Source organism: Pelobates fuscus, chromosome 7, assembly GCF_036172605.1.
Source record: "Pelobates fuscus isolate aPelFus1 chromosome 7, aPelFus1.pri, whole genome shotgun sequence".
In the NCBI taxonomy this organism is placed as follows: Eukaryota; Metazoa; Chordata; class Amphibia; order Anura; family Pelobatidae; genus Pelobates; species Pelobates fuscus.
In genome coordinates, this window is record NC_086323.1 from 170,387,693 (window position 1) to 170,411,878 (window position 24,186).

The 24,186-nt window shown below is 42.6% G+C and overlaps 1 protein-coding gene across 3 annotated transcripts in view; it reads left to right on the forward strand.

The window, feature by feature from the left end:
- The window catches only part of PHF2 (PHD finger protein 2), a 223,977-nt gene that overhangs the window by 173,014 nt on the left and 26,777 nt on the right, over positions 1–24,186 (forward strand). For all 3 annotated transcript variants that reach the window (XM_063426922.1, XM_063426921.1, XM_063426923.1), the window contains exon 18: positions 22,942–23,210. In XM_063426922.1, coding sequence (XP_063282992.1) covers positions 22,942–23,210 — 269 coding nt within the window. The remainder of the gene's footprint in view (positions 1–22,941; positions 23,211–24,186) is intronic.

Consider the following 24,186-nt stretch of genomic DNA (forward strand, 5'->3'; position numbering starts at 1 on the left):
GCCAGTAGGGGGATGGCATGAAGATATTCCTCTATGGATTGTAGTGTCGTCACTGGTTGTTGTCTAGAGGTGGGATTATGGTCATTTAGAGTGGCAAAGTAATTCTGGAAAATGTCACAGATTTTCGTGCGAAGAGAGTGGGTGTGTCCGTCTGGGTCTGTATTTTGTTGATGCGTTTCTGGACGCTCCTGCGCTTCAGTTTCCTTGCCAGTAGGGTATCTGTCTTGTTGGACTTTTCTTAATATGTCTGCTTTGACCATTGGGGAGCTCTAGCCGAGTCCCTGGCCAAAAGGTTCTTTATTTTGTTGTGGCAGTCAGTCAATTGTATCAGCACGTCTGGGGATGGGTTTTGTTTGTGGCGGGTTTCAAGAACCCTATGGTTTGTGAGAGACTCTGCGAGTTCCTCCAGTTGAGTTTTTTTTTTGTGTGGATGCGAGACTTATCAGTTTCCCCCTAAGTACGGCCTTGTGAGCTGCCTACAGTATTCCCGGTGAGGACGCCAAGGGTGCATTTAGAGTGAAATAGTCTACTATGTCTTTGTGGATGGAATCTTTTAAGATGAGGTAATGGAGCAGGATTGGGTTCAGTTTCCACAACCATGGGCGAGCGAAATTAGGAATTAATACTGACAGAGTGATTTCAGCGTGGTCCGACCAGGAGATGGTTCCAATAGAGGCTTCCTTGACCATCTGCAGGAGGAGGGGGTAATTAAAAAGAGGTCTATCCGGGTAGATGGTTGTAGCATCCGCCAGCATGCGTCCACCAAATGTGAGGCGAAGGCCTGGAGCAGTCTGTCCGATTTGGTCATGGATACTGAACGTTGTTGGTGTGTGCGGTGTCTGTCCACTGATGGTGACATTGTGGCGTTAAAGTCTTCTCTGATAATCTTTTAATGGGCCAGGAATAAGGCCAAATGCACATGTAGTAGGTCCTAGAACGTGTTTTCTGGGGTGTTTGGGGCGTATATCGAAGTGATAGCATAATTGTTGGTGCCCGTCTGACCGGAAAGTGTAATGACCCTTCCCTGGGGGTCCTTAGTAATCTGTTTTATGTGCAAAGGGCAGGTTTTGTGTACCAATATGGCCAACCCATTTTCTTTGCTTGTGGGAGAGTTTGCTGTATGGCATTCACGGTAGTGTCAGCTTAGGAGGGGATTGAGTAAAGTGGGTTTCTTGTAGGAGCACCAGGTCAGCCTCAGTTCGGTTAGCCCATTTCATAAGCTGATGCCTCTTAGAGGGGTTGTTGAGACCTTTACAGTTAATGGACACGTATGCCATCTCAGAACCCATGCTAGCTTAGGCCCACTAGCCTCTCAGACGTTACCTAATGGTGTCCGGGTATTCAGGATTTGGGGTCCCCCTTTGTGTTGTAGTTGGTGATGTCACTTTTACATATTTAATATACATTTTAAAAAGAGCAAAGCATCCCATGGAAGAAAAAAAAAGTTAGCACAAAAAATATAGGCAAATTTCAAAGCCTTATTTAATGACGGTTCCCCTTTAATAGTATAAACATATAATATAAACAATACTCTGTGTTGGAACATACTCCTGTCCTTTAACCATATTATTCTGTCTTGGAAATTTAAACACTTTTTTGCTATTTGTGTTCTTTACAGTACTGCTGAAAAACATCCAGGTGGTGTAGGAGGTAGTAAAGGCTTTATCAATGCATGTTTGCAGGCTGTAATGCCTTGCAACTGTACTTCTTGGATATTAATGTCCACACACTTCCCACAGTGATAGTATTTGCATTCTGATTACATTTTTGGAATCTGTGTTCCCAAAACATCCAGCATATTCCTTAGAAGTAATTAGCAAAACATTTTTATTTTTGCAACTCCTGTGTACTATGAAACGGAAAGGGTTATTTACTAAGGTGAGAATTATCGTGAATTCAGAGTGATTTCAAAATGAATTTCAAATTTAAAGGGACACTCCAGGCACCTAGACCACTTCTGCCCATTGGAGTGGTCTGGGTGCCAACTCCCATCACCCTTAACCCTGCAAGTGTAATTATTGCAGTTTTTATGAACTGCAATAATTACCTTTCGGGGTAAGTACTCTTCTGGTGGCTGTCTAACAGACAGCCACTAGAGGGACAACCGGCTTGTTAAAACACAAAAAGTGTTTTAAACGACGCTGGACGTCCTCACGCTATGCATGAGGATATGCATGAGGACCTCCAGTGTCGCCGGAATCCCCATAAGAAAGCATTGAATAATGCTTTCCTACGGGTAGGTTTAATGCACACGCGGCTATTGCATGAGCATTAAGTCTCTCCCGCCGGCTGATATCAGAGGGGGAGGCTCGTGGGCGGAGCCTGACCCAGCACAGAGGGACATCGGCGCTGGATTCAGGTAAGTCACTGAAGGGATTTTAACCCCTTTAGCAACATGGGATGGGTGGTGGGAGGGAGGGCGCACTGCAGTGCCAGGAAAACGGGTTTGTTTTCCTGGCACTTAAGAGTCCCTTTAAGGCCAATGTAGCTGAACTTGAAGATTACGGACTTGGACAATGTCTGCAATCCAGTGCAGCTACTTTATTAAATTTGAAAGTCAATTGATAAATAACCCTGATATTTTTTAATCAATCCAGTATTTCTACAAATAATACATGAAAAAATATGTTTTCTACATAAATGTACATTATTTTTAGGTGTCCCTCAACTGGAATCCATATCCTAGAGGCCTTTAACCCATGTTTCAAATACACTATTATTAATTTTGCATAATCTTTCAAAACAAAACAAAACAAAACAAAAACAACAACCTATGGTGTACAAAGCTTATCAAGACTTATTTTGTGCTGCTGTAATGGAAAAGCCTTCTACAAACCCCCCAAGGCACTTCCTTCTTACATTTTTATTATTTTGTATTATTTGATAGTAAGGTTAGTTTTGATGGTCAATTTCCTCCCTAATTACCTCTTAGGGGAATTGGAACAGAATATGCTGAGTGTTTGACAAAATCTGTGTGCTTTTGAAGTGACGGTCCAGTGAGGAATTATTTGGCAGAAGTAGTTTGTTGATTTATTCTTATAATATAATGTACCTGTTAAAACAAGTCAATTCAGGACAGTGATATTCAGAACTATTTTTGCTTTTAGGATTTAATGCATTTTCAGGTTTAAGCACAGACACTTCTAACAGATAACCTTTAGAATATTTACTTTCGGTGGCAAATGTGGTAAGATGCAAAACCATGCACATATTTCCAAACTATTGAACTGGAAAGAGACAATCCCCCACCACTCAAACAAACAAACCAAAAGACTTTGTACAGTTTTTACCATACACTCATGGAATTTTGGGTTGCCAATTTCTGGCTATATGTCCATAATTTAGAAGCTGTACAGAGCCGTTTGACTTTCTAATGCAGTTAGCACTTATAATCAGTGATGTTGCCTATGTCTACACACTGAGCCTATAGGTGTGTTTTACCCTGTGTTTGTCACAAATAATACACATTGTAAATGTGTTTTTGGCATGCTGCAGCATTTACTCTATTTTCTGTTAATTTATGTACGTTAACTTTAGAGAAACTAATTCAACTTTAGTAAAACTAATTTGTATTGAACTGTTCTTCCATTTTTTTATGACACCCAGTATATTTTTGATAGGTTAGACTTTAAAGTAATACTCTAAAACCATAAACATTATAGTTTGCAGAAATGTTTATGATGCATGGAATCCTTGCAGAGTTTTGTCTTATTCGCCAGATATGTTAATTTTCTGCTTGGTTGCCTCTCCACCTTTGACGTCTGTCACTTAGCCACCATGCAACAGCAGCTCCAGGACAGACGGATATACACACTTACACCCTATGTGAACAATGAATGCAAAAAATTATCGCTTGGTGGTGCTAGGCTCTGAATATGCCTGTAAGTTAAATGGATACCATAGGTGTCTAAACTACTTTAGCTTTATGGAGTGGATGGAGTGGTTGTGGCGTTTACATTACGCCCCTGCAGTCTCACTGCTCAATTAGCTGCAATTTAAGAGTTAATTCACATTGTTTATACATTCCTTGTCACACCTCTCATGTAACATACATAGCTTTCCTAAACACTTCCTGTAATAAGCGTTTAACTCGCAAGTTGGAATAAACTTGGAATTAATAATAACATTAATAACTAAAAATAATAACTTAAAATAATAACTTAAAAACTGAGTGTAAAGTCAGAGTCCACACTCCTTGCTTTCGGCAATTCAATAATATTTATTAAGAGAGGCTAATTAAACAAATAAACAATACATATACATTTGAAATAGGCTAGTATATGTTGCTACTAAAAACTAATCATTGACTTAATGGAAAGTAGGCTAAATTAACATAACAAAACAGGCATAGACACGTGATACAGTTACCACTCCATTGATGTCAGCTGAGAGAGTAAGAGAGAGAGTGGGTGTGTATAGTGGGGAGAGAGGAGAGAGAGAGAAGGTGAGGGTGAAGAGAGGTAATTCCAAAGAGACAGAAAATGTGCTATCCACAGGGCTTTAAACAGGTTAGCCCCTCCTTCTGCTGGACACACCTCCCTTAGTCAATCCCTTAGGATGTAACAGAACCAGAGTGCCTCCTGGGGGAAGGGAGATTGCACTGGAAGGGAATGGAGGAGGAGTTTATCAACAACCCAACTGATTTTGCCTGGTGAAAGGCCATGTGCTTCACAGAGGACTCCATTATTGCCTAAGGGTAGAATGGGGGCTTGAATCCCTGTATTAGAACACAATAACACTTCATTGGCATACAGTTTGGCTGTTAATCACATCCCCCCACTTATTACATCCCTCCTATTGGCAATGAAGTGGATGAGACACTTAGACTCTATAAAACCTATCAGAGAGAGAGAGGGGGGGGGGGGGAGAGAGAGAGAGAGAATGCATCCTGCAGTGTATCTACTTATGTGAACGCACAACCCATTGTCTCAATAGAGCTCTTTCCATTTACATATCATATTGGAGATGATATACTCTGGCAATCAATGACTTCAAGTAACAACACATACCAACCTGATTAACAATGCATACTACACAAAACACACAATACAATAAGAAATGGGTGAATTAATACATTTTCCACGGCAGTACCCCATGATGATTGGTTCAGAAATGAGTTGTTGTTGTTTTTTTTTTTTTTTTTTTCTTCCACCAGGTAGTACTAGCCATGTCAGTAAATAAATGTTCAGTTAGTTCAAGTTCTTGTTGGTGAAAGAACTCATTATGCAATTATATTTACAAAACCCAACCCAGTGCCCACACCTCCCAGAACTGTACCCAAGACAACCCTCCTATTCCTAGTTCTACTTCTTGTCACCCATCTGACTAAAGCCTTATTAATAGTGGATGTGACCCTAGAACAGTTCTGAAAGTGTGACGAAACTAGGTCTCAGTGAATTGCCACTAGAGACCACTCTAATCTCCTGACACTCAGGTCTGCTCCTATTATCCATTAGTGAAGGAGTTGTATGAATATAGATGAAAGGAGGAGTCAGGATTGTAGGCTCTATCTCTTCCTCTACATTCAACAAGACCTTCACTTCCCCACCCCTATTGTGTCCTACTGTTTCCCAATGTATTCCCTTTACAATTAATGTATCCACTATAATTAGTGTTATATGATACTCTCTAAGATTGCTAACATTATAAATAGGGTTAGTAACATTTCATAACACTTCATTTGATATTAATACTTCCTCCCTCTAGATCTACAACACATATTCCCCGTCCAGTCCATGTTCATTCCCATTTTCCTTAACCAGTTCATATACATTCCAATGTTCTTAATTTCCCATATTGTCTTTTCCAAAATCCCTTGAAAGAATCACGTTGCTTTAGCCAAACGATCTTGACCACCCACCCAAAATTAAATGTCACATCTACATATGGAACTTGTAGATTGTCACTGCTGTCTTCTGTTAAGTCTTTGGTAAATAGAGCTGCATTTGCATAGATACAGCTATTGTTGCTTTGGCCTGTGACAAGCTGTTCCATCAATTTCCAGGTGAGTTTTAGCATGTGGAGTGACATCCTCAGTAATTTTGGAAAAATCTGTAAGAGATCAAGAAGAAGCATCAATTCTTAGCAGATAACTCTGCATCTGGGGAACAAGCCCCTTTATATATAATTTTCATTGGTCTACATGGACTGACTTGTATAGACCTCTTCATTTTTACAAATGTTTTGCCCAATGTTTATAGGATTACATAGGGCTCTTCCCAATTTGCATCCCAGGGATAATTTTGCTAAAATTTGTTACTCTTTATTAAGCCTACCCCCCTTTCTCAAACAGAGTTTGAGGAGCAGATAAAATTTTACAAATTGTTGGGGCCATATATGAGACCCCCCTTGGACAGTGCAAGTGCATCTATTAAATCATTCTGTATTGACTTCCAGGGGCTGTCTGCAACTGGCACTCTCTGATGCATAGGCCTTTGTTGCTTAGGGCATGGATATACTTTAAAATAACAACCCTTCTTTTATGGTATAACCACTTTGAAGTGTTTGATGGTTCTGTAATAAAAGACAAAGATTAGGATTCCTATTCAGTTCTACTTTTAAATTTGGCACTTCTGAACCTTGATCAACAATCTTGGCTATCAGTAATTAGTTCTTTGCATGTGAAGTGCTCCTCCCATGCTTGTTGTATCTCAGGGTCTTTTACATGTAAATGTCATTGATCTCCATCTAACACAGGCTCCTTTGCTAACAAATTCAATTGTACGTTGCACCTTTACAACTGCTAACTGGAGGGGTGCTTTAGTCCCCATCCAACAAGTTTCCCAAGATTCCATAGGGACAGATAGTTTGATCTGGTGGCACAAGCAATGTCACTATGGATACAAATAGGGCGTGTGCCAAATTCCTTTGAAAAATTTACAAGTTCTAAAAACTTTTTCAAGGATTGCTTTTTAAAAGGTATGGGGACTTGTAAGATAGCTATCACTCTTTCTTTAATTAGGCAGCTGTGATAGCTACTCCCAAAAAATTTACCTTTTGTGTGAGCAACCTTTGGAGTGTTTAGCTTGACTCCAGGATTATGCAATTAAGTAAAAAAAAAAGAGAATTCCCTTAATAAATTCATATGCTGTTGTTTTGCCCCAGAAGGGGGACTTAGTGATAGGTCAGTAAGTGTCATTGAAGCTCATGTGTAAGTACAAATCTTAGTCTGTTGTCTTGCCATAATTTCATTCACGTAAGGGCGTCCTGCATGGTCATCCAGTGATAGTTATTCCAAAAATGAAATCAGAGGAACCTCACCCTCTTCATTCATTTTAGAATTGCTAGTCACTGTTCCCTGTACACTCATCATTCTCAGAGCCTCCTGCGCAGGACCATATAGATTGGTCTTAGGCAGGGGGTGAGAATGGCGTCCCTGACCTGTTTTATCTGGGGGTTTATTTCGGTCAATCTTTTCACATACATTTTGAACTATTCTTTCTTTGAAAGGCCCAGAGGGATAAGCATACAATCCCTTAGTCACCCTTTGGTCTATCTTTGCCTTTCTACACTCTTTCTGTCTATGACCACTTTTGTTGCAATAATAACAAGTCCCTCTGAATGGAATCTCTGGAAGAGCTTGCCTCCCTTCATTAGTAGCCATAATGGCCACCTTGTGGTGTAATGTAACACCTTTCCTAATTAAATTTTGTCTAACTTTTCCTATAATAGTTAGAACTCCTTCCAGAGTGTCTTTTTCCTCTGCTATCATTTGTACTCCGGGATCTAAATAAGTGAATTTTTTTATCAGGTATTGCAGTAAATCAGGAGGGGTTTGGTCTGGTGGAATACGGTGGGTTAGTCGGTACACTTGTTCAAATTTAGAAGCAAAAACCCAAGGATCATCCTGTAAGTGTACCTTCATTTCAGCGAGTGAATGACTGTCTAAATCTCTTTCTCCGGTTATCAATTTGGAGATTGCTCTAAGCCTGTCTCCTTCTGTCCCCCATTTGTCCTCTTTGAACCAATCTTGATCCCGATTAATGGGCCCATTTATGGGTGAATTAAGTCTGCATGCAAGGCTGCTTGGTGCCCACATTTTAAGCATAATACATGCCTCTTTAGGAGAGAGCATATATTGTTTGACTGCAGATTCAAAGTTGGACATGTTTGAAATTACGTCTATTTTGCAGTCATATGGGGGGAAAAGGGATCTTAACTTAACAAGCTGTTTCATAACTTTATCCCTATCTTGCTGTTGTAGAATTTTAGCAGTCTGCAGGGTGGTAGATGCCCTGCTTTTAACACTTGGTGTAATGGACAAAGGGTCCCTAAAAGGTGATGGTGTTGGCTTAGTTATATGGGGGGTTAATACTGGAATACCACTGATATCAAACCCATCCAGTACAAGGTTTCCCCTGTTTACCCCTTGGTCCTCATTTTCTGCAATACCAGATGCCTCTTCTTCCTCTGCACACATATCCCCGTGGCCACATACAGCAACTGGGGTTTGTGCAGCTAAACCTGTTCTTAGCGAAGAAATTAGCTCTCCTCTCGCTTCATAATTGTCCTCTAATGTACTTACATATTCTGCATTTAAGCCACATGTTGGACAATCACTATATTTCTGATTACTTACACAGGCCACAGTAGTGTGCCCCAAAAGAATCCTATTTAACTGGTTTCTTAATAACAACAACAATTTCATGCAATTTTGGAGTTTCTGTTTATCCTTATTCAAACACCACTTTTTGTTATCTACTCTGATGTTCTCTTTTTCGCATTGTAACCACATGCTATGCATTTTCTTAAATTAATTTTCATTTTCAAACATTAATGGATCAAAACTGCTAGATGCTGCATACTCTGCTACAATTTCCATTCTTACTTTAAATTAATGCTAAAAGTACTTACACGATTTGTGTCTTCAGACTGCAGGCAAATCAAATGGTTTGCACCCCACTTTGAATCCTTGGTCTGGCTATCTCCGATCCTCCAGAAGTGATGGCCGGCTTACAAACTGCGTCTCACTCTGGTTGCCTCTGTAGGATCACGCACGTCCTGGCCCTGGACGTATTGCCGAAAACGCTCACAAAAAATAAAACAAAAATCGGTTCGGTTATTTTGTCCCCTTTTATAGCACACATGTATCTGGAGAAGACTGGATTGTCCCCGCTTTGCAAGTGAGCTTAAAAGGTGGTTAAAAATAATAACATGGCTCGCCACTTGTAATAAGCGTTTAACTCGCAAGTTGGAATAAACTTGGAATTAATAATAACATTAATAACTAAAAATAATAACTTAAAAACTGAGTGTAAAGTCAGAGTCCACACTCCTTGCTTTCGGCAATTCAATAATATTTATTAAGAGAGGCTAATTAAACAAATAAACAATACATATACATTTGAAATAGGCTAGTATATGTTGCTACTAAAAACTAATCATTGACTTAATGGAAAGTAGGCTAAATTAACATAACAAAACAGGCATAGACACGTGATACAGTTACCACTCCATTGATGTCAGCTGAGAGAGTAAGAGAGAGAGTGGGTGTGTATAGTGGGGAGAGAGGAGAGAGAGAGAAGGTGAGGGTGAAGAGAGGTAATTCCAAAGAGACAGAAAATGTGCTATCCACAGGGCTTTAAACAGGTTAGCCCCTCCTTCTGCTGGACACACCTCCCTTAGTCAATCCCTTAGGATGTAACAGAACCAGAGTGCCTCCTGGGGGAAGGGAGATTGCACTGGAAGGGAATGGAGGAGGAGTTTATCAACAACCCAACTGATTTTGCCTGGTGAAAGGCCATGTGCTTCACAGAGGACTCCATTATTGCCTAAGGGTAGAATGGGGGCTTGAATCCCTGTATTAGAACACAATAACACTTCATTGGCATACAGTTTGGCTGTTAATCACATCCCCCCACTTATTACACTTCATGTAAAGAGAGATCAAATGTTTAAACTTCCTTTATTGCACAGTCTGTTTAATTTAGAATTCCTTATTTCCTGCTTTGTTTATAGTCTTCTAGACCTTGCAGGAGCCTCATTTGTGTGATTAAAGTGCTAGTTACAGAGCAGTAGATAAAAACCTCTAAAGTGAGTTAACATCTGATTGAAAAGTAAACTATTTTTTCATGCAGGCTGCGTCACTCGCAGCCATTGGAGGTGTGGTTAGGGCTGCATGAACCATGAACATAAACAATGTGATTTAACTCCTAAATGGCAGGGAATTGTGCAGTGAGACTGCAGGGGCATGAGCTATGTACCAAAACTCCTTCATTAATTTAAAGTTGTTTTGATGTCCCTTAAGGCAATCTGCATTGTCTTTACTTGCCATTTTTTTTCTAGCACTGTAAGTAAAAATGTGTATATACTAGTGCTGGATAGGAAAACTTTCACTTTATTCACTAAACCAGTAACTGTCAGAATTGAAAGTGAGATTTCAAATTGTAGGCCAGTATAGCTGAGCTGTGAAAGTTTCTCAGAAATATATTTTTTCCTTGTTGTCTATTCTGGCCTAACATTTTAACCCCTTCACGACCGGTGACGCTCAACAGAGTGGTCACATGGTCACAATAGGCGTCCAAGTGTCTGCCTGCAGGGGGACTGCCTGTGCTGACAGGCAGTCTCCCTGAATGTGTAAAATAAAAAAAAAATTAAACTGTTAATGATGATTAAAATTTTCTAAAAATTTTAAAAATGTAATTATATATGTGTGTGTGTGTGTGTATATATATATATATATATATATATATATATGATATATAGACATATATTATATCTATATAATGTCTATATATCATTGTAACGGCTACCCAGGTATTGAGAGGGTATCTGCCGTTGGAGACGTCCTTTTCCCTGCAAGCTGCTGTGGAGAAGTAAAGCTGGTATAATCCCATCCACGATATCCAGAGAGAGTCAGGTTTAGCTGTAAACAGGAGCAGAGTAATCTTCCCAAATAATCCCCTTCCAAGAACGAGACGAGGCTACGTTTTGAAGGGTCAAGATGAACTGAGGACTGGAACACCCAGCCTGCTTTTTATTAGGAACAGATACATACAGGACACTCCCAGGGGGAGGATGAAAACAACCAATCATACGTATGGTAACAAGGGGTACAGCTTTAAATCCTGGATAGCTGGATAGCTCTCCTTCAGGGGAACAATATGTCCAAAAATCAGCCCATTCGGATGTATAGTTCGGGAGATACAGAGTTCCAAAGTTTTGACCGACCGCACAGACCAACTAGCCGAAATTAGTTCCATGAGTTTTGGCCTTGCGGTCGGTCTCCTTTCGCACGGTAAAAAGACCCGAAAATCTGGTCATCCATGCGAATCTCGGTGGTCGCTGAAATCCCCATAGATGGTTAAGCATAACTACCGAATGGTGGGACGTTCGGTAGTTTCAGTACGAATTTACGGAGGTCTGGAGGACTCAGCGGTGTTCGCCTGTTTGTGTATCCGTTTTCAGTTCCATGCGGTTACAGGCAAATACCGCTGTTCGTGCACCGAAATGGCGGCCACCTATACTTTACACACGGAATTCGTACTGAATCATGCGAACGGTTTATTCTGTCGAATCCTCTTATATTTTACACTGTGGATTCACTTAAATCATGCGAACAGGAGACAATGAAACGAATAGAAGTTTGAACTGTAATTCCCTTGCTTGCTTCACAGCTACCAGGGACTTGTAAGGATCCGTTACACTGCTCCCCTTTTGTGGAACACTCCGGCAGACCCGGATTGATCCTTTTCGGGTCAACTTGGGGCTGTCCGGTCTGCTGCTACGGTAAAAGTTCAGTTTGCCTGGATAATCCGTCAGCGTTTCCATTGAAGCGGCCCGGGCGATACTGAATGCAGAAATTATATGGCTGTAGTGCTAAGCTCCATCTTAGTAAGCGTCCATTGTCTCCAGCTACTCGGTTCAGCCATACCAGGGGGTTATGATCGGTGATCAAGGTAAACTCCTGTCCATATAAGTAGGGGGTAAGTTTCTTTAGGGCCCAAACTAGGGCTAAACATTCTTTTTCCACTGCCGCGTAACTCACTTCTCTGGGTAATAGTTTTCTGCTGAGATACGCGACAGGGTGTTCTCCCCCATCCTCTCCGATCTGGCTCAGAACTGCCCCCAGTCCATACATGGATGCATCTGTATGGACGACAAATCTTTTGTTAGGAACGGGGGCAGATAGAACAGGTGCATTGATCAGAGCATTTTTCAAGGCTTGAAAGGCTGTTTCACAGGCCGGAGACCACAGGACTACCCTAGGCAAATTCTTTTTCGTTAAGTCGGTCAGGGGTTTAGCGATAGCACTATAGTCCGGGACAAATTTCCTATAGTATCCTGCTGTCCCTAAGAATGCCAATACCTGCGTCTTGGTGTGGGGTGTGGGCCAGTTAGCTACCGCCTCAACCTTAGCGGGTTCCGGGCGTTGTTTCCCACATCCTACCCTGTGTCCCAGGTATTGGACTTCGGCCATGCCGAAGTTACATTTTTCTGGTTTCAGAGTCAGGCCTGCGGCCCGAATCTGATCTAGTACAGCCTCTACATGTCGCAAGTGTTCCCCCCATGTTTCACTATAGATCGCTATGTCATCCAGGTATGCGCAGGCAAAGTCCTGGAAGCCATCAAGAAGTCTATCCACCAAGCGCTGAAAGGTAGCTGGGGCGTTCTTCATCCCAAATGGCATGACCTTAAATTGGTACAGGCCAAATGGGGTGACGAAAGCCGACTTGGGGATAGCCTCCTTGGCCAGGGGGATCTGCCAGTATCCCTTGCATAGATCAATGGTGGTCAGATACCTCCCCCTGGCAATGCGGTCTAATAGTTCGTCCACTTGGGGCATAAGGTACGCATCTGTCACGGTACGGTCATTGAGTCGCCTATAGTCTACACAAAATCTAGTAGCTCCGTCCTTTTTGGGCACTAGGACTACGGGTGAAGCCCAGGGGCTGTCAGACTGCTCTATGACTCCCAACCTTAGCATCTCTTGTACTTCCCTTTTCATTTCTTCCCTGACTGCCTCAGGGATTCTATATGGGGTCTGCCTAAGGGGTACTTGTCCTGGGGTCTCGACATAGTGGGTCGCTAGCGTGGTGTACCCTGGTTCCTGAGCGAACGTTAATTTCTTTTCCATTATCAACTGTCTAAGTTGGCCCTTTTCGGCTGCGGTTAGCCGCTCCCCTAGTTGGATGGTGTCCAGTAAGCTAGGGGATTTTCTGGGTGCTAACAGGTCTGGGATAGGTAGGCTGTCGGGGTCCTCGGTAGCAGAAATGCATATAGCGGCAATATCCTCTGGCCGCTCTTGGTATTCTTTTAGTAAGTTTACATGAAAGGTTTTTTGGATTCTCTCATCTTTATTGCTGGCAATCACATAAGTAGTGTCGCAGACCTGCGCTACTACTTTGTAAGGGCCCTGCCAGGATGTCTGGAGTTTATTTCCCTTTACCGGTCTAAGTACCAGCACTTTCTGACCCACCTGGAAGGTTCTCTGTCGGGCGCCCCTATCATACCAACGCTTCTGTCGACCCTGGGCCGCATGGAGATGGTCCCGTGCCATCTGGGCCAATTGCTCCATGCGATCCCGCATCTCCAGAACATATGGTACAATAGGGATCCCTTCAGATTCCATCTCCCCTTCCCAATGCTCCCGGATGAGGTCGAGGGGACCTCGCACCCTTCTTCCGTAGAGCAGTTCGAACGGGGAGAACCCAGTGGATTCCTGCGGCACCTCTCGGTATGCAAACAAGAGGTGCGGCAAGAATCGCTCCCAATCTCTGTATTCCGCGGTAAAGGTCCTCAGCAACTGTTTCAAGGTACCATTAAAGCGTTCACAGAGACCGTTCGTCTGGGGGTGGTAGGGTGAGCTGAGGAGGTTTTGAATACCGCAGACCTTCCATAACTGTTGGGTCAGATCTGCGGTAAATTGAGTCCCCCTGTCCGACAGTATTTCTCGGGGAAAACCTACTCTAGTAAATATCCCCACTAGGGCACTGGCGACAGTGTCGGCCTGGATATTTGTCAGGGCGACGGCTTCCGGGTAGCGGGTAGCGTAGTCCACCACAGTAAGTATATATTTCTTACCGGATGGGCTAGGGTTAGGTAGGGGCCCCACCAGGTCGACTGCCACCCGGCTAAATGGTTCCTCGATTATGGGCATAGGTGACAGTCGAGCTTTAGGGTGATCCCCTCTCTTCCCTACCCTCTGGCATATGTCGCAGGTACTGCAGTAGCGCCGCACATCCTTGGAAATTCCTGGCCAGAAGAAGGTCTGGGCGATCCGATAGGTTGTGCGGTTACCCCCCAAATGTCCTGCTAGGGGAATATCATGGCCAATTCGGAGAAGCTCCAACCGGTACTTTCTGGGTACCACTAGTTGGCGTTTCTGTGAAGGGGCACAGCCCTTCTTCCTACTCACAGTCAGTCGGTATAACCGGTCATGTTCCCATACAAAACGTTCATGTTCATCCCCCCCACTAGCGGCTATCTCCCGGTACGTCTGTAGGGTGGGGTCCTCTCTAGTCTCCCTCCCAAACTCTTCTGGGGTGTCCCAAGCTAATGGCCTCTCCCTTATGTGTGACCTACGTGTCGGTGTGTTGCTTACCTGGGTCTCCTGGCCTGTGGTGGCGTCATCGGTAAGCCTGCTCTGGGCTCGGGTGGTTACGGGGCAAGCTGCATCTGTGGTGGGCAAGTAGGCTGAAGTCAGAGGGCCAATATCGTTGCCCAAGACGACCTCAGCTGGTAGATTATCCATGATGCCCACCGTGGTCTTTCCTGACCCAACCCCCCAGCCCAAGTGTACCCGGGCCGTGGGTAAACGAAATACAGCCCCCCCTGCAACACGGACAGCAACGGTGTGTTTGGCCAAATGTTCTGGTTTTACCAAGTGTCGCTGCACCAAAGTAGTGGTAGCCCCCGTATCTCTCAATCCTTGGGCTATTTGTCCATTCACGCGTACCTCTTGCCTATGGTGCTGGCGATTATCTGGGGAGGCGGCTTGTATCGGATCCGCCTCATACAAAATGCCCAAGCATTCCTCGGGGCCCATCTCGGCCTCTACACAGTGGGCAGCAGAGGTACGTGTGGTGTTGTTCTCGGTGGGGTTGCGCCTCCAATTATTATTAGCGGCTGGTCCTAGCGTGCAATACCTTGCGATATGTCCAGGGTTGTTGCACCGGTGACAGATGGTCCTAGGCGAGTCTCGGGGGTAGTTGTTGTGTCCTTGAGGCCGAGCTGGCCCTGGTGGTATGGGAGCCCGGAACTCTGGTCGAGACGAGGCAGCCGGGGACCGTTGCTCCACTTTGATAGCTGGCCTTGGGGTATTTTGGCTTACTCTCCTGCTTTCGGCGTACTCGTCTGCCAGCCGAGCTGCCTCCTTTAAATTGCTAGGGCGTCTGTCCCTTACCCAATCCTGCAAGTCAGCAGATACACCTTGGAAGAAGTGTTCCAATAAAAAGAGTTGTAATATTTCTTCTCCTGTGCTAGCGTTGCATCCTTGCATCCAGTGTGATGCCACTCGCTGTAACTTATTAGCCCATTCCATGTGGGAGTCCACCGCTTTCTTTTTGGACTCCCGGAAGCGGCGACGGTATGTCTCTGGGGTTACAGCGTACCGGTGGAGTAGTGCCTCTTTTACCTTTTGATACTGTGCAATCTCCTCCGTAGTCAGTGCTCGAAAAGCCTAATTTGCTTTTCCGGATAGCTTCCCAGCCAGAATAGTGACCCATTGCTCTGGTGGTACTTGGTGTAGGGAGCACTGCCTTTCAAAGTCTGCCAAATAACCGTCAATTTCTTCTTCACTTTCCACAAAGGTTTTAAAAGCAGTAAATGGAATTTTCTTTACTGCAGCATTGTGTGGAGGAGTAGGAACTGTATGTGTAATAGGCTGGTTAGCCCTTACCAGTGCCGTTTCTTGCTCCTTCTTAGTTTGTATCTCTTCCCTTGTTTCTCGGATCAGTTGGTTTATTAGCTCCACGGACGTGGCTGGGTATAAAGATAATCTCCGCCGTACAATTGCAGTAATCTCATCGTCCTCGCTGACGGGTGCCATGGGCTCAGTGACTTCCATGGACCTATCCATCTCATCTAGCTCCAGTAGGTCTGCTATCAGCTCTCTCCGTGGTCTGTTACTGGCGCTCCTACCACGACTCTCCAATAGATCTTTCAATGTGGGCCTTTTTAGCTTGGCATACTGTGTCTCCATTCAGGGCTTGCTCCTTGGATGAAAGGACCATCCCACCGCTGCCAACCAATGTAACGGCTACCCAGGTATTGAGAGGGTATCTGCTGTTGGAGACGTCCTTTTCCCTGCAAGCTGCTGTGGAGAAGTAAAGCTGGTATAATCCCATCCACGATATCCAGAGAGAGTCAGGTTTAGCTGTAAACAGGAGCAGAGTAATCTTCCCAAATAATCCCCTTCCAAGAACGAGACGAGGCTACGTTTTGAAGGGTCAAGATGAACTGAGGACTGGAACACCCAGCCTGCTTTTTATTAGGAACAGATACATACAGGACACTCCCAGGGGGAGGATGAAAACAACCAATCATACATATGGTAACACCCCCACGTCTCCTCCCCTCAGATAACCACATAACATAATTAAAATGTCCACATTTTTACACAAGTTCTGGATGTACCCCAAAAACAAGGGGTACAGCTTTAAATCCTGGATAGCTGGATAGCTCTCCTTCAGGGGAACAATATGTCCAAAAATCAGCCCATTCGGATGTATAGTTCGGGAGATACAGAGTTCCAAAGTTTTGACCGACCGCACAGACCAACTAGCCGAAATTAGTTCCATGAGTTTTGGCCTTGCGGTCGGTCTCCTTTCGCACGGTAAAAAGACCCGAAAATCTGGTCATCCATGCGAATCTCGGTGGTCGCTGAAATCCCCATAGATGGTTAAGCATAACTACCGAATGGTGGGACGTTCGGTAGTTTCAGTACGAATTTACGGAGGTCTGGAGGACTCAGCGGTGTTCGCCTGTTTGTGTATCCGTTTTCAGTTCCATGCGGTTACAGGCAAATACCGCTGTTCGTGCACAAGATGGCCGCGAACACGTGTAAAAGTCCCGAAATGGCGGCCACCTATACTTTACACACGGAATTCGTACTGAATCATGCGAACGGTTTATTCTGTCGAATCCTCTTATATTTTACACTGTGGATTCACTTAAATCATGCGAACAGGAGACAATGAAACGAATAGAAGTTTGAACTGTAATTCCCTTGCTTGCTTCACAGCTACCAGGGACTTGTAAGGATCCGTTACACTCATATATATATAATGTCATACTAAGTGTATATTTATATTTATATATATATATATATATATATATATATATATATATTAATATAAAATACACTTCTAATTAAATTACACACGTGTATATATATATATATATATATATATAATATATATAATAACTATTTATATTGTATATATATATATTATAAAATACAAATAATAAGTAAATTAAAATAAATTAAAAACATAAAAATAATAAAAATAAAATTATATATCTATATGAAGTTTTATTCTAACTGTATTTTTATATTAATATATATATTTATATCAAAATACACTTAGAATGAAATTGTATATATATCTATGTATATATAAATTAATAAATAAAAATAATCCGAAATATACATATGTCCATATACAAAATTACATAAATAATTATATAAATATACACGTAGACTTCAAATATATAAATATGCATATATATTTAAATTCTACGTGCATATTTATGTAATATTTTTACATAATTAAGTAATTTTATTGATTGCAATTTGAGGGACCTGCCTGACAACCAAGGCCGAAAGTCCAGAGAATTTAGTTTGCTAGCACTGTATTTAACACTGTAACTTTCTATGACATCCTAAAATCTGTACATGGGGGTACTGTTTTACTCAGGGGACTTCGGTGAACACACATATTAGTGATTCAAAACAGTAAAACATATCACAGCGATGATATTGTCAGTGAAAGTTAAATTTGTTCTGCATTTTTCACACACAAACAGCACTTTTACTGATGATATAATTGTTGTGATACATTTTACTGTTTTGAAACACTAATATTTGTGTTCAGCAAAGTCTCCCGAGTATAACAGCACCCCCCATGTACAGGTTGTATAGCTTTTTTGAAAGTTACAGGGTCAAATATAATGGTCAAATATTTTTACATTGAAAATTGCCAGGTTGTAGCACACTCTATGAACGTTGAACTAGCTTAGACTGCTGATATATATAAACGTTTACCTCATTTATCTAGCATGTATTATAACATAAAATGTCTTACCCTGGATAGCAGTGGCCTTACAGATATATGTTGAACGTTCAAAGTTTACCTCACACAAGTGGAAGTTCACATGTTGGCTTATCGATGCTTACTAATATGGGCTATTGGAGCCCCCGTTTAAAAATAATGCTCTATTTAGATTTTATATTGGTTACCATTTAGGCTTTTCTTTCGTACATGCGCTCTCTTTTCAATCTGGTATATTTTATCAAAATTACGTCTAACTTTTGATACACCTAATACCACTGACGTGTTGTGTTATGTTATATAAGTGATCTGTAGTAGCCTGGCCTAACTGAACCGTACCACAGCAAACACAGTATGTCTTAACTCAGCCTGTTATTAATTTAGCTTTTTTTTTTTTTGTCAATCTTTCTTTTATTGAGGCATATTGTTATGGTGGTACAGAATAAAGAGAGGGAGACTTGCAGGGGTTATACAGGCTAATATCGTCATAATAGTTTACAAAATCTCCTAAAGATATCCGCCTCATTTTATATTTTTTAAAACAAGCTTAGAACATGGAATTATTCAAACAGGTGAGTGATAATATATGTCTTGGTTATCCAGCTTAGTTAATGTAACGTTATAACATCAATATATATTTTATGGAAAACATAGAGATATCAAGCTATATAACAGTAATAGAATGAACATGCTAAGCTGGGCAGATGTATAATTAGTCGAGTAGACTATTAGATATGCGTCAGGGTAACTGTCGCTTAACCGGGTTGGCGGTCTCACTGTGCATTTGTTGTGAGTAATATAATAGAGAACTGCGTTTTGTCGTGAAGACGCGATTTAAGGTCTCAGTTAATTATAGATTTCTGTATGCATAAATTTATCCACCAGGGGGGCAGCAGAGCGACAGGCTCAGATATCGTAATTAGAATACGTAGTAAGGGAACTTATAGTGTTTAACCCAACACTACGCAAAAAAGTATATTAATGCTTATAATGTGATTTGCCGAGCTTGTGTTAAACTTAATAGTGATAAGTAAGGATGACAAGCTTTGCACACAGTTTTTGGACTGAGGCTTGAGTCACAATATAAGAGTTTAAGCTGTAGGTACATTCGCTTGCTTATTAAGGAAATGTTAAATATAACATGCTGTGTAATCATGTCTAAAGTGAATGAGCATATAACATTGGCTAGCCTAGGATATGAGCTAAACAATTAAGAAAAGTATATACATTAAAACATGAGAGACAAGCTGAGTAATCCCTGTGCTGTCTATTAAGGCTATTGTAAATAATCGTTAGGTTTGAGAGGCAAATGAGTGATGTGGCTAGGATACATTTTAAGGAGTACAAAAACTCTGCTTAGGAAGTGCCACTGTGGTATAGATAGCGTCCATGGTAGTAAAGGCCTTGGACTTATACCGCTGTGCGTCCCGGTCTGGTAGTGCTCGGTCAGCCGATACCCAGCGCCTTGAAGGGTGTTGGGAGCGTTTGGAGGTCCTGCTGAGGCTCTGCAGTGTGCTGCGTCGTGGGTTCCAGTCGCTGTCGCATCTGCTTGTCACCGCGGGAACCGGTGTGGATAATGCGGATTAGTGTGTTCTTCGCTTGGTGCTCTGGGGCTCTCCATAGCTCCGAGCAGGATCGAGGCTGGGGTTGTAGCTTGCTTGTTGCTGGTTGCGGGTTAAGTGTCCGCCGCATGCAGGATTTAAGGTGAGCTTGTGGGCCAAGTCGGGCCCTTGATGCCTTTCGGTATCTGTTTTGTCGGACGGCCATCTTGGATGCGTGGGGCACCTGTGTGTAGTGCCTGCGTCGCGTTGTCGGTCGCAGCCATGAGGCTACCAGCTGCTCAGCTTGCCGGTAAGTTACTCCTCGATTTCGCAGAGCTGCCCTGAGACCAGCGCAGGTCCGGTCTAGTATTGTCATAGGAGATGTGTATGCCTCTGTGCGGGTATTCCGCCTGCGCAGCTCGGGTTGGTCGGCCATTTTGGCTGTACCTCTGGGGTCTGTTGCCCTGCCATTTCTGGCGGTTGGTGTGGTCTTGTTCCGTGCTGGTCCGTCTGTGCCTTGTAGACCGGGATGTCCCCCACCGGTCCCTGGGGGGGGGGGTAGGTAGAGGTGTAACAGCTTGTGAGGTCTTTCGCTGAGAGGAGCGGCCGCCTCCTCCCTGCTTCAGCCCCATTAGGCCGCACGTGTAACTCCGCTTCCCCGGCATTGACAGGCACCGGGGTGGTGTCAGAATGCGCAGTGGGGCACCCCCAACACGGGTAGTGCTCCCTCCGACGCTTTTGGGCTCAATATTCGTCGCTGGTACCCCGGTTTCTGCCTGTCGGATCGGAGCTCGTGGCAGATGCGTCTGCACGGCTCAGCGGTCAAGCTCCGCCCCCCTGTTATTAATTTAGCTTGTTTTATCAAAATTACATCTAATTTTTGACACGCCTAATTACGCTGGCATGTTGTGTTATGTTATATAAGCGATCTATATTAGCCTGGTCTAGCCAAACCATACCACGACACACGCAGTATGTCTTCACTCAGCCTGTGGTTAGAATAGCAAGTTAAATCAAACTCAAGTCTCACTCTCAACATAATTAAAATGTTCAGTTTCCAAATAGCCCACACTAGAGCAACACACCCTGTATAAACCTCGCATACAGGCCAACTGTGACCACACAGCACAGCGCATTACCACTCTACAACTGTTTTAGCATCACTAATGTATCTAGCCTAACATTGATAAGCCAAGAAAAACAATAAAAAAGGCTGCGCCACAATCAGTAATAAAAAGTCCAGTTAAAAGGCAAAAGTCCAAAATATATTATCCTTACAAATGGTCTTTAGTGATGAGGTCTTCTACTATTGCAGTGGATCCACTTTATATGAAAGATAAAAAGAGAGAAGGACAACCAATGGTGCAGTATGTAAAATTCAAATATAGACGTAAAGGAGTAATAATATAAAACTCACATTTGCCAGAGCTAATAACCAGCTCTGGGGTGGAGCGCATACAGCGGTAAAATCCCCGCTTGTGGGATATAAATGGATTCCTCTCCGTCACTGTTGTCCAATTCTCGGATAAAAAGAGACAACCAATAGTGCTCACTGTATGGTAATATTGATAAAAGAATAATAAGGATTTCTTTAGGTACAGGAAACTTCCAAAGATGTATTTCAGAGGTTTTACATAAAACCAATAAAAGGTGAATAAGATAATACTAAAAAGCCAGGGTAAAATAGATTATGTGTCTATAAAAAAGGTAATTGGCACAATAAAATGACCAAAAATACTTTAATATATATAAAAGAACACAATATTAGATATCCATAACGCGTTTCGTCAAAAATACTTTTTCCATTTGAAAAAGTGAGTGAGTGTGTGTGTCTGTCTGTCAGTGAGTGTGTATGTATGTCTGTCACTGAGTGTGTGTCTGTCAGTAAATGTGTGTGTCTGTTAGCTAGTGTGTATGCGTCTGTTCATGAGAGTGTGTGTGTGTGTCTTAAGCACTTACCTTTCTCCAGCGCCTTGGCGCTGGGGATCTCTCCACCCCGATCCGCCTCTCAGCTCCGAATGCGCATGCGTGGCAAGAGCCGCGCGCGCATTCAAACCGCCCATAGGAAAGCATTACTCAAGGCTTTCCTATGGACGTTCAGCGGCTTCTCATTGTGATTTTCACAGTGAGAATCGCGGAAGCTCCTCTAGCGACTGTCAATGAGACAGCCACTAGAGGCTGGATTAACCCTCAGTGAAACATAGCAGTTTCTTTGAAACTGCTATGTTTTCAGCTGCAGGGTTAAAACTAGAGGGACCTGGCACCCAGACCACTTCATTGAGCTGATGTGATCTGGGTGTCTGTAGTGGTCCTTTAAGTGTATGTGTATCTGCATGCACTGGCGTACATACCGCGGTCGCAGGGGTCGCAGCCCTGCGACCAGGTGCCCGCCGCCATGTGTTGCGGCCCCAGCCCATGCAGATTAGGCGCGCAGGGGGTTGGGGGAGAGGCACGGATTAGTTTTCGCACCGGGGCCCCATGGGTTGTGTGTACACCACTGCTTGTATGGAAACAGTAAATGAGAGAGAGGAAAATTACAGCTAAACACAAACACCACAAAAGTGTTAAAAGAGCCTTGGTCCTTAACGTACAACATCTCAAAAACAGGCCGGTCCTGAAGGGGTTAAATTCCCAACAATTACAGGTGTGGCAAATTACCATTAGTCACAGTAAACACAACTCTCATAAACAAGTCTTTTTAAAAAGAGTTTACCGAGAACGTTGTTGGTGGCAATTTAGTTAAAGACACTTTATAGTTTCAAGTATATTATCTAGGTACAAGCTGGTTAATATTTACTCGTGGTATGTACTGTTTTTGGTCCCTGTTCGAAAACTTAGCTGAGAGTATTGATTCATGAACATTTTTGGCTTTGAGCCATGTTATGATTGCATTGAGACATTTTAATGACGTTCATATTATCAAATATTGCCAAGTTCGTGAACTAATTAATAAAAGGTTTTGAACTGCATAAACAGACATTGTGACTGAAACTGAGGACTCTGAATACTGTATTTCACTTTTGCATAGCAGCCTAATGGCTGACAAAGGATCACGGGCAATGATGTTCACAAACATCTTCATGTTTAATATCACTTATTTAGGATATCGGTGGAAAATAGATCTGTCAAATTGCTAGCGTTTAGAGAATGCATTTTTAATCGCAACTATTGTATTTATTTTTCTGCAGTCAACCTCCGGCATCTCCAAGCACACAAGAAGCAATTCAGGGTATGTTGTCAATGGCAAACTTGCCTTCAGATTCCTGCCTACAAACCTCATGGAGTACAAACCAGTCCAAGAACAATTCCATATCAGCTCAAAATTCTAAGAAATCTGTCACCAACAAGCGGGGGGCTAAAAGAGCAACCAAGAAAGCATCAAAGAATGACATTTCGGTGGATGACTATGACGAGGAGCAAGACAACCTGGGAGCATGTTTTAAGGATTCAGATTTTGGTAAGTAATTTCCCGTATGTGACGTTTTAAATACGAGTGCTATCCTTACCCAAGGATTCAGTACACATGCTGCTGATGGTTTAAAGCCATTCCTTTACTTTGCAACTATTACATTTAGGACATTTAAATCAGGAAGGCCATTATTATTAGCTACTCTTATATATTTGTGTAGTGACACATTATTTCATATATGAGGGCTCTTAGCAATGGTATTTAAACTGTGACCAATAGACCACGGGTGGATATCAGAACATTTTACGGTAGTCTTCCACATGTGGCACAGTGGGATCTGTTTCTCAAACAATTTTGAGATGAGGGTGCTCTAATCAAGGGCGTGTCTCCAACATAATGCTATAATTTCTCCTCACTTGTTTTTCTGGCACCTGTTCCTTTAAGGTGGCTTTTTGAGACTCTTCATGGAGATGTGATGTTTGTGCTGTAGTATATCTCTGCACTCTTGATCAAGTAGTCCCTTGTACACAAGACAAGTAACAGATGCTGGACTTATCTTAAACAATAGATCACGTAGCTAAGGCAGTATAGTGGAGTCTGCAGGAATGTGCTCTGAGATTGATGAATGGTCTATGGTGTGGGGTGGAGATAATGTATAGGGGATTAGCAAAGGAAAATGACTGTGGAGGTAAGGTGCATCATGGCGTTGAAGGTGAGAGAGAGAATAGTACCATGAGTGGTAGTGGAAACGATCATGGCTGTGGAAGTAAGAGAGAGATTATGGCTGTAGGCAAGAGTAATTATAGATGTGGGGGAAGAAAGATGGCTGTGTAAGACTGGAAGTGTTGCCTTAAGAGCTTGAACATGTGACTGGGGACCGAATATGTTGTAAGCAGGTATAGCCTATAGGAGGTGTGTGACAATTGGTTAAGACATATATGCTGTAAATGTGGGGAAAGTGGATAATATGGCTTTTAATTATGTAAGCTCATTTAAGTACTCGTTTTGAATATGTTGGCACTAT